This window comes from Entelurus aequoreus, linkage group LG07 (genome assembly GCF_033978785.1).
Source record: "Entelurus aequoreus isolate RoL-2023_Sb linkage group LG07, RoL_Eaeq_v1.1, whole genome shotgun sequence".
NCBI lineage: Eukaryota > Metazoa > Chordata > Actinopteri > Syngnathiformes > Syngnathidae > Entelurus > Entelurus aequoreus.
In genome coordinates this window covers 56,305,996-56,321,212 of record NC_084737.1, presented here as the reverse complement: position 1 = coordinate 56,321,212, position 15,217 = coordinate 56,305,996, and the positions used below count along the sequence as shown (strand labels likewise).

General features: G+C 39.0%; 1 protein-coding gene across 4 annotated transcripts in view; it reads left to right on the top strand.

Moving 5' to 3' along the window:
• The first annotated feature begins 1,145 nt into the window (after nt 1–1,145).
• Nucleotides 1,146–15,217, top strand: part of kcnh7 (potassium channel, voltage gated eag related subfamily H, member 7) — a 122,102-nt gene continuing 108,030 nt past the window's right edge. For all 4 annotated transcript variants that reach the window (XM_062054031.1, XM_062054030.1, XM_062054029.1 and 1 more), the window contains exons 1-2: nt 1,146–1,409; nt 8,287–8,517. In XM_062054031.1, coding sequence (XP_061910015.1) covers nt 1,334–1,409; nt 8,287–8,517 — 307 coding nt within the window. In that variant the 5' untranslated portion in view covers nt 1,146–1,333. The remainder of the gene's footprint in view (nt 1,410–8,286; nt 8,518–15,217) is intronic.

The following is a 15,217-nucleotide window of genomic DNA, read 5'->3' as shown; positions in this document are numbered from 1 at the left end:
ATCGGAGGGTTGCTGGTTACTGGGGTTCAATCCCCACCTTCTACCATCCTAGTCACGTCCGTTGTGTCCTTGGGCAAGACACTTCACCCTTGCTCCTGATGGGCGCCTTGCATGGCAGCTCTCTCCATCAGTGTGTGAATGTGTGTGTGAATGGGTGAATGTGGAAATACTGTCAAAGCGCTTTGAGTACCTTGAAGGTAGAAACGCGCTATACAAGTACAACCCATTTATCATTTATCATTTATATATTGTGTAGTTGCCATATAAAAACAAAGTTTTCTTTGAAAAAAGAGTATAAAACAAACAAAATAATAGTTCAAACGTAAAATCGACAGATGTACCTGAAGTTGATCTCGTAACTTAATTGATGAAAGTTAAAAAAACCAAAACTAATAAAAATGTATCACTTTATGAGTGGGGTACCTTTTGGATCCCAAATATATTTAGTGGTCTTTTATTTATCTTTTCACTGTGATGATTCAAAAATATTAAATAATTAAAATTAATGGTGTCCTGCATTATTTATATGTTAGGGCTCTAATTACTAAATACTGCATATTTCAGTTTTACTATAAAAAACAAAGTTGTTTTTGACAGAAAAGCCATAAAACCTTTTTTTTTAAAGTTGATACAGAGATTTACTGTAAGCGTTAAATAAAAAATAATAATACAAATTAGACTTATTTTTAACATTTTAATAACTGAGACCCTTTATGGTCCCCGGGACCCCTAAAGGTAAAATAAATACAAAAAATCCATATATTTTGTTATTGTTTGAAATGAAAAATATCAAAATGGCCCCCACATGCTTTAATTTTTCCGTTTGCGGCCCTTAGTGGAAAAAGTTTGGACACCCCTGCTTTATGACGTTGTGTTGTGCCCTTTTAGGACTTTCATATTGTTCTTCTGGGCGAAGCATCAACATGACAGACATGTTTCGTACTGAATACTACAAGTGTCTACACATGCCCCCGTGTCGTGGTTTATCCCACAATTAAAAAGGGCAAACGGTAAATACTCATACGGATACCACTGTAATGATATTTTGGTCGACGTGCGCACCGAGCGTCCCTCCGTCCGTCAGCACGTAGCCCCGCCCCCTGCCGTCTCCCGCTTTGTCTGCACCCCCACCCCCTTGTCGCAACTATAGAGGCGCGCGCACCCACCGTGGCGGTAAGCGAGACGACAACGTTTGTGAAAAGAGATGGCAGCTCCACCCCAAACCATTCGTTTCATTCAATGAATTGAAAAGACGCGTCAGGAGGCGAGAATGGAGGCAGGAGGAAGATGATGTTCTTGCCGCCATGACGGACTGCTGACCATCAAGGCAATCATGCCGGTCCGGAGGGGTCACGTGGCGCCACACAACACCTTCCTAGGAGTGATCATTCGTAAATTCGAAGGACAAAGTGAGTACATGATTGGTGTGCGCAGTCCTGTTTAATTCATGTTTTAAATATATGTATATCTAATTGTCATTGACATTATATATTTAATATGCATATATGTGTTTATTTTTAATTTATGGTATTTATTTGAATATATTAATAGATACATTTTATTTATAAATTAAAATATGTATTCTAGTATTTTAATTATTACATATACCGTACATATATTTTTTCAACAGATTTTTCAATTTGAATCAAATCTAAGTATAATGTTAAACATGTTTTACATATATCATATATGATTTGTTAGTGTTTATATATAAGTAAATAATGTGATAAAACGTTTGCATTTAATCTGATATATTATAACTTTTTGTATTTTATTTATAACTATTTTTGATTACATTTTGAAATCATAAATATTTGATTAAAATATTGTATTAATATATTTATTAAACTTTTGAATGTCTAACTCTAAGACATTCTGTTAGACTTTTGGTCATGGGTGCAAGACAGGTGCAATGCAAATCTCATGCAAATTGCACCAAAACGATTTTTAGGCTTTGTGAATTGTTATTTTGTCATTCTTTCTGGAAAAATCATTACCAGTAAAAATATGGAAGTAGTTGAATGAACTATGTTTATACTAATAAAACATTATTCACAATTACATCCGTTGTGGCACTTCCTACACGTTGAATACATGTGCCACAAGAAGCAAGAACTGCAAAACCAGAGAAAATATGCCTGATCTACTTGAGAAGATAGATAAACAATGTAATATCCTGATTATTGTGACCAAAATAGTCATAGTTATCCGTATTTTTACAGTATTATTTAAACTTGCTGGATCTTTCTTCTATCACTATTGGCTTGACTACCACCTGTTATCAGGTGGTAGTATACATATATATATATATGTATATATATATATATATATATATATATATATATATATATATATATATATATATATATATATATATATATATATATATATATATATATATATATACACAAATTGTCAAACCCCCTGCCCCAAGCTAACCGATACTACATTTTTAATTTTGCTGAGGGAACTCTCCTGAAGGAATCAATAAAGTACTATCTATCTATCTATCTATCTATCTATCTATCTATCTATCTATCTATCTATCTATCTATCTATCTATCTATCTATCTATCTATCTAACGATCGAACTTCAAAGTTATTGACCACGAACAGAATGGGCAAAAAAGGGCTTCTGCTGCAGCGTATGGAGAAGACAACGTGGAAGCGAGCAAGAAGTATTGATGATGTTGGCGTTAAAAAGAGATAAACAGCACGATGACAGCAAGTACTTAGGAAAACACATCAAGGAAGTGAAGAATGATCCTGCATTGATATGTAAACCGGTTGATGGGCAGGAAGGAAAACTGGATGCCCATCCATCCATCCATTTTCTACCGCTTGTCCCTTTCAGAGTCGCGGGGGGTGCTGGAGCCTAGCTCAGCTGCATTCGGGCGGAAGGCGGGGTACACGCTGGACCAGTCGCCACCTCATCACAGGGCCAACACAGATAGACAGACAAACATTCACATTAAAGCAAAATCATGAAAAGGATTGCATTATATCACAAGTGACTTTTCAGATGGATAATTTAGCCTCACAATACGAAGGTCCTGGGTTTGAACCTGTGCTCGGGATCTTTCTGTGTGGAGTTTGCATGTTCTCCCCGTGACTGCGTGGGTTCCCTCCGGGTACTCTGGCTTCCTCCCACTTCCAAAGACATGCACCTGGGGATAGGTTGATTGGCAACACTAAATTGGCTCTAGTGTGTGAATGTTGTCTGTCTATCTGTGTTGGCCCTGCAATGAGTTGGCGACTTGTCCAAGATGTACCCCGCCTTCTGCCCGATTGTAGCTGAGATAGGCTCCAGCACCCCCCGCGACCCCGAAAGGGATACGCGGTAGAAAAATGGATGGATGAATGGATAAGTTGGAGCAGTCTATTCGCATAAACAATGTGATTGTGACTGTGCTCCAAATTACATGCAGTTCATTTGTCAGTGCTGTTGATACCAGAAGAGGAAGGAGAGCAAGATGCTGCTGCTTCAACAGAGCAACAGTTGGTCAACTTTCTGCAATCAAAGGAGGTGGATGTCAACATTGTCGACACATGCCTTCCAGCAGGAATAACACCACACCTGTTCACCAACAAAAAACAAGATGGCATTGCTGAGGGAGAATGTCATTCTGAAAGGAACACATGTCTACATGTGACAAAACACAATGCTGGCATCATCAAGACGGCACAAGGTAGCAGGAAACGATTCAAGGTAGTTGGACCGCCAAGTGTAAAATGTACATCAAGTTAAATGGGAACTGCAATTTTTTAAAATTTGGTCTAACATTCACAATCATTATGAGAGACAATCACACATATGATGTTCTTTTTTTATGCCTTCTAACTAAAAAATTCTAGCAAGGTAGTGAAGGTAATAAAATTAGCTGTATTCTGCCTATCCAGCGGTTTAAAAAAACATCCAAAAACCTCCATCAACATTTTATATACATGCTGTGAGTTAATATGTAATGTAGTAACCTGCACATTCATAATAACATGTAATATTAAAGGCCTACTGAAATGAATTTTTTTTATTTAAACGGGGATAGCAGATCTATTCTATGTGTCATACTTGATCATTTCGCGATATTGCCATATTTTTGCTGAAAGGATTTAGTATAGAACAACGACGATAAAGATTGCAACTTTTGGTATCTGATAAAAAAAAGGCTTGCACCTACCGGAAGTAGCGTGACGTAGTCAGTTGAACATATACACAAAGTTCCCTATTGTTTACAATGATGGCCGCATGAAGTGAGAGAGATTCGGACCGAGAAAGCGACAATTTCCCCATTAATTTGAGCGAGGATGAAAGATTTGTGGATGAGTAAAGTGCAAGTGAAGGACTAGTGGGGAGTTGAAGCTATTCAGATAGGGAAGATGCTGTGAGAGCCGGGGGTGACCTGATATTCAGCTGGGAATGACTACAACAGTAAATAAACACAAGACATATATATACTCTATTAGCCACAACACAACCAGGCTTATATTTAATATGCCACAAATTAATCCTGCATAAAAACACCTGCGTGTTTGTTATGCTAGCTCCTAGCTCCTCTGCTAGCTCCTAGCTCCATAGAACACGCCAATACAATTCAAACACCTGATCAACACACACAATCACTCAGCCCAAAAGACCGTTTACCTAACCCAAGGTTCATAAAGCTTATATATTTTTAAAAAGTTACGTACGTGACGCGCACATACGGTCAAGTTATCGAATGTTTAGCAGCCAAGGCTGCATACTCACGGTACCTGATATTCAGCTGGGAATGACTACAACAGTAAATAAACACAAGACATATATATACTCTATTAGCCACAACACAACCAGGCTTATATTTAATATGCCACAAATTAATCCTGCATAATAACACCTGCGTGTTTTTTATGCTAGCTCCTAGCTCCTCTGCTAGCTCCTAGCTCCATAGAACACGCCAATACAATTCAAACACCTGATCAACACACACAATCACTCAGCCCAAAAGACCGTTCACCTAACCCAAGGTTCATAAAGCTTATATATTTTTAAAAAGTTACGTACGTGACGCGCACATACGGTACGGTACGTGTTATGCTAGCTCCTAGCTCCTCTGCTAGCTCCTAGCTCCATAGAACACGCCAATACAATTCAAACACATGATCAACACACACAATCACTCAGCCCAAACGACCGTTCACCTAACCCAAGGTTCATAAAGCTTATATATTTTTTAAAAGTTACGTACATACGCAAAAAAAAGCCAAAGCTGCATACTCACAGTAGCACGTCTGCGTCTTTGTCATCCAAATCAAAGTAATCCTGGTAAGAGTCTGTGTTGTCCCAGTTCTCTACAGGCGTCTGTGTATCCAAATCAAAAGTCCTCCTGGTTAGAGTCTCTGTTATCCGAGTTCTTCTATCTTGACTGCATCTTTCGGGAATGTAAACAAAGAAGCGCCGGCTGTGTACTGTTGTGGCTGACTACGTTCGAAAAATACGTCCATTTCGCACCGACAACTTTCTTCTTTGCTTGCTTGGCTTCCTTCTCCATAATGCAATGAACATGATTGAAACAGATTCACGAACACAGATGTCCAGAATACTGTGGAATTATGAAATGAAAACAGAGCTTTTTCGTATCGGCTTCAATGTGGAAGGCATACCCGTGTTCGCCGGGCTACGTCACACGCATACGTCATCCTCAGAGGCGTTTCGAACCGGAAGTTTAGCGGCAAATTTAAAATGTCACTTTATAAGTTAACCCGGCCGTATTGGCATGTGTTATAATGTTAAGATTTCATCATTGATATATAAACTATCAGACTGCGTGGTCGGTAGTAGTGGGTTTCAGTAGGCCTTTAAGTATTTTGCTCATTTTAAGTATATGGCGGCACATTAATTTCACAGACGCATCACAATGGTCATCATTTCCTTCAACAACACCAACAACTACCACTAATCATGGCAGACTACTTCATGAAAGCCAACAATGACTACTTTGGCACAAATGATGATCCATTTTTCAGCCGAATGCAGGCTGGGATAGGCTCCAACTACCCCCGCGACTCCGAGAGGGACAAGCAGTAGAAAATGGATGGATGGATGGAGCTACACATTTTAGAAACTGAGTGATAAGAAGATAAACCAAGTAGCAGGTTTGCTAAGTGCTAAAAAAATACAAACATAATAAAACAATTATTGACTGTACAATGTCTGCTCTCACTGGGATGCTGACTGATGGAATGTTGATATCTTCCCGTTTGGATGAAGAATTAATCATAATCCTTACACAGGTAAAAATAAAAAAAAGCGTCTTTTCATGTCTTTCTCGCAATCTCTGTGTCTAACTTGAATGTCAAAGTTGACCAACTTATCTGTTTATGGCCACAACATTGGACTATACAAGTAAGAGGCATGATTTACAATCTAGAATAAACTTTTACCAACTCCGAGGCGATGCAGCAGTTCACTTGTTCAGTATGTCAAAACCTGCATAAACTCATCAGCTCTCTGTGATTACATCGCTGTTTAAATAGATCCCTGGTGTTAGTGCTTCTAATAACAATTTTGTTAATGGTTGATTAAAATACAGGGTCACGACATATAAATGGAGAATTGTTGATGTTTTGTAGATGGTTTCACAGCCGCATTCTATAAATCATATTAGCTTCATTGTTAGCCACCGAGTACTTACCGTACATCACAAATTAGAAAGCATTAAGAATGTGTTCTTGTCTTACATAGGGGATTGAGAATGATAGGCAAAATAAAAGGAGGACTTGAGCAAGTCAAAGCACTTGTTGTCAGAGACATCAAGAAAGACAAAAAACAAAAGTGCCTGATATAGTAGAATAGAATAGAGAATATAATAGAATGGACTTTATTGTCATTATATTTGCATATAACGAGATTAAGGACTCCAATTTAAGGTGCGGTAGTGGGAACAAATATGGGATAAAACTAAATTACACATGAAGTAATAAAGATAAAACTAAGAATTTAAATAAATAGACTACTATCCAATAAAATAATAAGCAATCCTGTACAATATACAAAACAATATACACAATACAAAATACTGTGCAATATACAGAACAAGACAAGAGTACAGGAGGGATAACAATCAGTGTCAGATGTATTGCACTCAAAGGGTAATATTGCACAGTAGGGTATTAGAGTAGGATATTGTATAGGGATGAATTATTTATTATAAGTTAGAGTTCAAGATTGTGAAAGCTCTGGGAAAGAAGCTGTCTCTGAGCCTGTTTGTTCTGGCTCAGATGCACCTGTAGCGCCTGCCCGATGGTAGCAGGTCGAACAGGTGGAAGCCTGATTTAATTAACTCATGCACTGAAGATTGCTTCTGTCAAATGAGCAAAATAACAAGCACAATCAATTTAGCGTGTTTTCCGGCAAATATAATTATTTAGCGTCTGCAAATTGATTAATACTGCAACCGTTGTTTTTGCGTCAACATTTAACAGTTTTGGAAAGTACTTGCAAATTGGAAAGACGAAACCGACACAAATATGTCCACAAGGGCCCACCTATGCCCACCTAAGTGCTGGCCGTATTGCGATCGCTCCTCTGCGCTTCACAACCATTTATAATAGAAAGCAATAGAAACACTCCTAAATTATGCACAAAGTCAAAATAAGGACGTGTTATTTAATAACTGCGATTGCTCCCTCACAGGCCACACAGACAACAGATGATAAATTGTAAACGTGGAACGACAGAAATAACAATCTCACATGAAAATAAGATCAATAAAATACTATTTAGTTGAATAAAACAACAGTTAACATACCAGTTCTATATTAAATTAATCCCTGAATTACTTCTGTACAATATCATATAAATAAAATAAGATTACCGGTAGTTGGTATAACGGTCGTGACCCACTGTGGATGAATGAATGAAAAGTTTGCAATTGACTTTCATTGATGTCCATCACAAAATAGTTTTTGTTAGATGAGGTCAATTCTGTGCCAGTTTATCCTTCTTTTTTTACTTTTCATGGATCATTCTGTACGGTATGTACAAAAACACAATGTCTTTGATGTCTTATCCATTATGCTTGAGGGTGCCAAAGGGTTCTTTGTCACCACTTATCAGATGTTTGCAACATCTTCAAACATTCCTGATGTATCTTTCCATGTCGGAACAAGAGCCAAAGTGAGTGTGAATGACAACAACACGATCCAAGATAGCCATGGAAGCTCCAAAGATCATCACTCTAACCACACATTGTTGTGTGCCGCACATTGGGAGCCATGAAGTCTAACAATTGACCTTTTTCTTCACAGACAAAAAATTCATCATCGCTAATGCACGTATGAAAAATTGTGGCATCATCTACTGCAACGATGGTTTCTGCAAGATGACCGGATTCTCCCGGCCGGATGTCATGCAGAAACCGTGCACGTGCGACTTCCTGCACGGCCAATTCACCAGCCGACACGCCATCGCCCAGGTGGCCCAGGCCCTACTGGGCTTGGAGGAACGCAAGGTGGACATCACGTACCACCGCAAGGATGGTGAGCGCTTTATTTTCTTACATACTGTTTTTGTGCTCCAAAAGTCACCCTTGAATGTATTGAGCTCTCTGCCCTTAACACGTACTCTACAAAACATCTCGAGGTTATTACAAACTCAAATAAATCCTTCTGCGTGGCGGGAGAATAGAAGATTACCTTGTTGGAAGAATATTTAGTTGCATTTTGCTACAATGAGGAGTGACGTCGCTTTTTGTGCTTTTATGAAACTTTTATGAAACTTTTTTTGTCCTCCATCATCTGAATGCCGAAAAGTACTGATTGGGAAACGCAGTCAGGTCTTTAATTTCATTTTTTTAATGTATCGCCTTCATTGATGTGCACTTTTGATCAATAGACAATTAAATTTTAGCAACTAAACACATATTTACACACCTATACTTGAGAAGGAACAGGATGAAGAAAATCTTATATTTCCTGCCCCCTTCAACATAATAAGTAGTCTTACTTAATGGATAGCCCAGACAAACAAATACATCCAAATATAATGAAAACAAACAAACAAACACACAAAAAAAACAACAAGTGCAAAACTTCATGAAGTACAAACCGAACAAAAAAAGTAATATACACCTCACGGGATGAGCACTTTAGGTTTAATAACAAAAGGAAACATTTTCTGATCACCTTTTCAACATTTAAGCAATTTTCAATACAATTACAGTAACAAACACCTTAACAGTAGATTCACCTGCTAAAAATAAAGTTCCCTGACCCGGTATCTGTTCTTTGCTCTCAAGTTGCCGATGACAAACCGTTCCAGGTGTGCGGAAGCATGCATGCCCCCTCATCCTTGTTGATGGTGTTGGCCCCTTTTTTCTTCATCTCCATAGCCTCCTTCATCCATCTCTTGTAGTTATTTATTTGTTTCTCATTAAATTAATTCTCCTTGTGTTCCGGAAGTTGGTGCATAGCCGTAACTTGCTCCACTGTTGTCAGAAGTCAGTCACCTCTTTTGTGGCTTAAAGTTGTGTTGCGACTTTATATTATTGTGTGGTGTCATTTGCCTTTGTTGTGGCTTTTGCAATCATGCTGTAGTTAAAGTTTTTGTGTTCAAAGTCAATCAATCAATCATATTTAATTTATATTGCCCTTAATCACAGGTGCCTCAAAGGGCTGCACATACCACAATGACATAACTTGTTAACGTGAGAGTCCAGTCCATTGAGGGCAAGCAGAGGGTCCAAGAAGTGTGGTCCACACTGGGTCATGACTTAGAACAGCTAGCACTTCCTCCAGACTGGTATCTCTCCAGGGATTATCTATGGGCATCTGGTAACTTTTCCTTGCAGGAGATGGGGGGGCAAAAAAGAGAGAATCGGTAGGTCAACTTGTCTAAAACAGAATATATTTAAAATCTAGAGTATGTAAATTAGTTTTAATGTGGTAATTAAATGCTTCTACCTAGAGGCCATCTATAACTGCTGCCAGTAGCGCATTCCAAAGTACGAGAGCGCTAATACAAAACACTAAGCCTGCAGACATTTTTTTGGGTTTCGGGAATCACTAATAAGCAGGCGTTCTTGGAACCTAGGTGTCTGGACAAAATGTAGGGTACAATAGAATCAGCAAGATAAGATGGTGGTAAACCGTTAAATATTTTGCAAGTAATTAGTGAAACCTTTAAAGGCCTACTGAAACCCACTACTACCGACCACGCAGTCTGATAGTTTATATATCAATGATGAAATCTTAACATTGCAACACATGCCAATACGGCCGGGTTAACTTATAAAGTGACATTTAAAACTTCCCGGGAAATATCCGGCTGAAACGTCGCGGTATGATGACGTATGCGCGTGACGAAGTCAGAGTAACGGAAGTTATGGTACCCGTAGAATCCTATACAAAAAGCTCTGTTTTAATTTCATAATTCCACAGTATTCTGGACATCTTTTGCAATTTGTTTAATGAACAATGAAGGCTGCAAAGAAGACAGTTGTAGGTGGGATCGGTGTATTAGCAGCGGACTACAGCAACACAACCAGGAGGACTTTGTTGGAGCGCTAGCCGCGCTAGCCGCCGACCTCACCTTGACTTCCTACGTCTCCGGGCCGCCAAACGCATCGGGTGAAGTCCTTCGTCCTTCTGCCGATCGCTGGAACGCAGGTGAGCACGGGTGTTGATGAGTAGATGAGGGCTGGCTGGCGTAGGTGGAGAGCTAATGTTTTTAGCATAGCTCTGTGAGGTCCCGTTGCTAAGTTGCTAAGTTAGCTTCAATGGCGTCGTTAGCACAGCATTGTTAACCTTCGCCAGCCTGGAAAGCATTAACCGTGTATTTACATGTCCACGGTTTAATAGTATTGTTGATTTTCTATCTATCCTTCCTTCTATCCTTTATTTTTTTGTTTCTATATGCAGTTAAAGAACGATGCTATCACGTTAGCTCATAGCTAAAGCCTTTCGCCGATGTATTGTCGTGGAGATAAAAGGCACTGAATGTCCATTTCGCGTTCTCGACTCTCATTTTCAAGAGGATATAGTATCCGAGGTGGTTTAAAATACAAATCCGTGATCCACAATAAAAAAAGGAGAGTGTGAATCCAATGAGCCAGCTTGTACCTAAGTTACGGTCAGAGCGAAAAAAGATACGTCCATCACTGTCTCTCAAGTCCTTCACTGTAACGTTCCTCATCTACGAATCTTTCATCCTTGCTCAAATTAATGGGGTAATCATCACTTTCTCGGTCCGAATCTCTCTCGTTCCATTGTAAACAATGGGGAATTGTGAGGAATACTAGCTCCTGTGACGTCACGCTACTTCCGGTACAGGCAAGGCTTTTTTTTTTATCAGCGAGCAAAAGTTGCGAACTTTATCGTCGATTTTCTCTACTAAATCCTTTCAGCAAAAATATGGCAATATCGCGAAATGATCAAGTATGACACATAGAATGGATCTGCTATTCCCGTTTAAATAAAAAAAAAATCATTTCAGTAGGCCTTTAAGTTGCATCTTAAGTGTACCAAGAGCCAGTGCAGGTGAGCCATTATAGGTGTAACATCATCAAACTCTCTTGTTCTACTCAAAAGTCTTGCAGCCACAACTGTAATCTTTTAAAGCTGGCCATGGGGAGACCCAAAAATAATATGTTACAGTATTCGAGACGAGACGTATGAACACAATAATGATCTTTGCGTCACTGACAGACAAAAAGGGACATATTTTAGTGATATTACGGAGATGAAAGAAGGCTGTTTTAGTAATGTTCTTAATGTGTGACTCAAACAAGTTAAAGTTAATGTTAAAGTACCAATGATTGCCACACACACACTAAGTGTGGTGAAATTTGTCCTCTGCATTTGACCCATCCCCATGTTCACCCCCTGGGAGGTGGCAGTGAGCAGCAGCATGGGTCGCGCTCGGGAATAATTTTTGGTGATTTAACCCCCACTCCCAACCCTTGATGCTGAGTGCCAAGCAGGGAGGCAATGGGTCCCATTTTTTGTAGTCTTTGGTATGACTCGGCCGGGGTTTGAACTCATGACCTCCCAGTCTCAGGGCCGACACTCTAACCACTAGGCCACAGGAAAGTTGGATCAAAAATAATATTGAGATTCTTCACCGAGTCACTTTGTATAATTGTTTAATTATCAAATTTCAATGTGGTATCCTTAAACAAGTGCCTTACTCTAGCCGGACCAATAATCAACATTTCCGTTTTCTTAGCGTTAAGATGCAGGAAGTTGCCAGACGTCCATTGTTTAGTATCATTAAGACACACCTCCAGATGACTACAATCTTGGGTGTTGGTCACCTTTAGGGGCATGTAGAGTTGGGTGTCATCAACATAACAGTGAAAACTAACACTGTATTTGTGAATGATGTCGCTTAGCGTTAGCATACAAATGCTAAAGAAAGCAGGGCCAAGCACTGAACTAGTGGGACTCGGCACGTTACCTTAACCTAAGTCTGTCATACGGACATGTGATTTGATGCGTTCTAATAGAATGTTATGATTAACGCTATCAAAAGCATTGCTGAGATCAAGTAGTAGTTCAACATATCTGAAAAGGAGTAGGAAGAAACAGATCTTATTTAAACCCCTTATTTAACCGTTGTATGTGTACCACTAGTGGTACATGGGCTCCATCTATTGGTACGGTAAATAATCACTTGATTAAAGTACAGTGTTTTATTTTCTTATATTTACTATGGCCAAACATATTAAATATGTTTTAGTGAATACTTAGGCCTACTTCGTTACTGTATTTTTATGCTGGTCATTATGGTGGTTCATGGAGAGCCAAGTTTTTTCTAAGGTGGTACTTGGTAAAAAAAAAATTAAGAACCACTGTGCTACATAAATTGTAATGATAACAATAATAATTATAATGGTATATCCAGCCCTTTTTTAAACTGACTTGCAAAGTGCTTTGGGACGAAATATTAAAAACAAACACATTTAGTACAACAAAGGAGTCATCTATCCATCCATCTTCTACCGCTTGTTCCTCTCGGTGTCGTGGGAGTGCTGGAGCTTGTCCCAGCTGCACTCGGGCGGAAGGCGGGGTACACCCTGGACAAGTCGCCACCTCATCACAGGGTCAACACAGATAGACAGACAACATTCACACTCACATTCACACACTAGGGCCAATTTAGTGTTGCCAATTTACCTATACCCAGGTGCATGTCTTTGGAAGTGGTACACATGTAAAACAGTATGGATACAGTAAATGTGTATACTGTATGTACATGGGGAATTTAAATTAACCCAGTAAAAATACAGTAGATCTGTAAAAGTATGATTTTGAAAGTAAAGACACAGAATCTGCTTGCCCAATCTCTTCTTGATAGTTGTTCCAAGAAACTCTTAAACTAAAAGTCTGATCACCTTTGGTCCTTAGCCTCCACTGAGAAACGACCAGCAGGGCCCTTGTTTTACGACCTCAGGCTACTTCCCAGCTCCAATTGGGTAAGAAGGTCTGATAAATAGGGAGCGTTAGACCAGAAGGGCTTTAAATGTAAAATGTTAAAATGAATTGTAAAATTTACTGGCTGCCAGTGCAGGGATGCTAAAGTGGAGGTAATGTTCTCTGTTCTATTGGTTCTCGCAGGTTTAGTCTCTCTGCCGCATTTTGGACCAGATAGTTTATTTATACTACGTTGGCTAAGGCAAGTAAGCAAAGAACAGTAGTCCCTCATCTTATGAGTTTAAAAGTTTGATTGGTTCTGTGGCGGTGCTCGTAACTCAAAATACTCAGATTTCAAATCAATGTTTCGCATTGAAAGTCATTCAAATTAATTTGATCCATTCAGGGCCCCCAGGAAACACCACCATTTCAACATGTAAAACATGCTTTTTGACAGGGATGGGCGATACTGGGGATTTTGGTATCCATCCCATACCAAGTAAATAGAGCGCTAGTATTGTCAATACTGATAAAGATACTTTTGACCTGAAATTTCATGACCATTGAATAACTTTGTGAATTTGTGAGTTCGTCAATCAGGCCTTTGAGAACACAGGAAAAATATGTTTTACAAATAAAAATGTCACTTACTAAATACCAAACAAAATACTACAATCTAAAACAATGTAATAGTACAATATAACAAATAATAATTCCCTTATTCCGTTGCACTACTCACAATAGTTTGAGGAAAAAAATCACTTATGCAAATTAACAAAAAATCAGCAACGTATTTCCCGGACCATAGGGCGCACCGGATTATAAGGCGCACTGCCGATGAATGGTCTAGTTTCGATCTTTTTTCATATATAAGGCGCACCGGATTATAGGGCGCATAAAGGAGTCATATTAATATGATTTTTTCTAAATGGAAAACACCCTCTTGTGGTCTACATAACATGTAATGGTGGTTCTTTGGTCAAAATGTTGCATAGATTATGTTTTACAGATCATCTTCAAGTCGCTTTCTGACAGTCGCTTCAGGATGCGCCATTTTGTGGGCGGTCTTATTTACGTGGCTCACTTTCGGCAGCGTCTTCTCCCTGTCATCTTTGTTGTAGGGGTGTAGCGTGCAAGGACGGGAGTGGAAGAAGTGTCAAAAGATGGAGCTAACTGTTACAATGACATTCAGACTTTACTTAAATCAATAACGGAGCAGCATCTCCTCATCCGCCGGAAATGTGTCCCGTGAAAAACCGTCCGACCGGAACTCTCTAATAACTAAAGTTCCTTGGGTGAATAATATACTCTCACTATACCGATATGTTTTAGCGCTTTTATGGCAGATATAAGTAAGAACTTTACACTACTTTATATTAGAAATGGCAACAGCGGAGGATGAATGTCACATATTGCGAAACAAAACGACAGATAATATGTCTTACCTTCTACACACACCATAATAATACTCGTATGTTAAAGCACAGTACAATCCATCAAGTGGTGCGGCTTCATAACTTACCAAAGTCGTACTAAAACATTTTAAAAGATTTTTGAGCACCTTGTGTTATGTTCTATATTTTCAATGGAACATATAAAATGTTGGTGTAGTTTACTTGAGTCATATTGCAGTCTACACGTATCTCTTGTGTGTGATTGCCATTATATTGCAGTCTACACATATCTCTTATGTTTGACTGCCATCTACTGGGCACACTTATCGTTTCACCATGTACCAAATAAAATAGCTTTGAGGTCGGTAAGCAAAACCAGAATTATTCCGTACATTAGGCGCACCGGGCTTTAAGGCGCACTGTCAAGTTTCGAG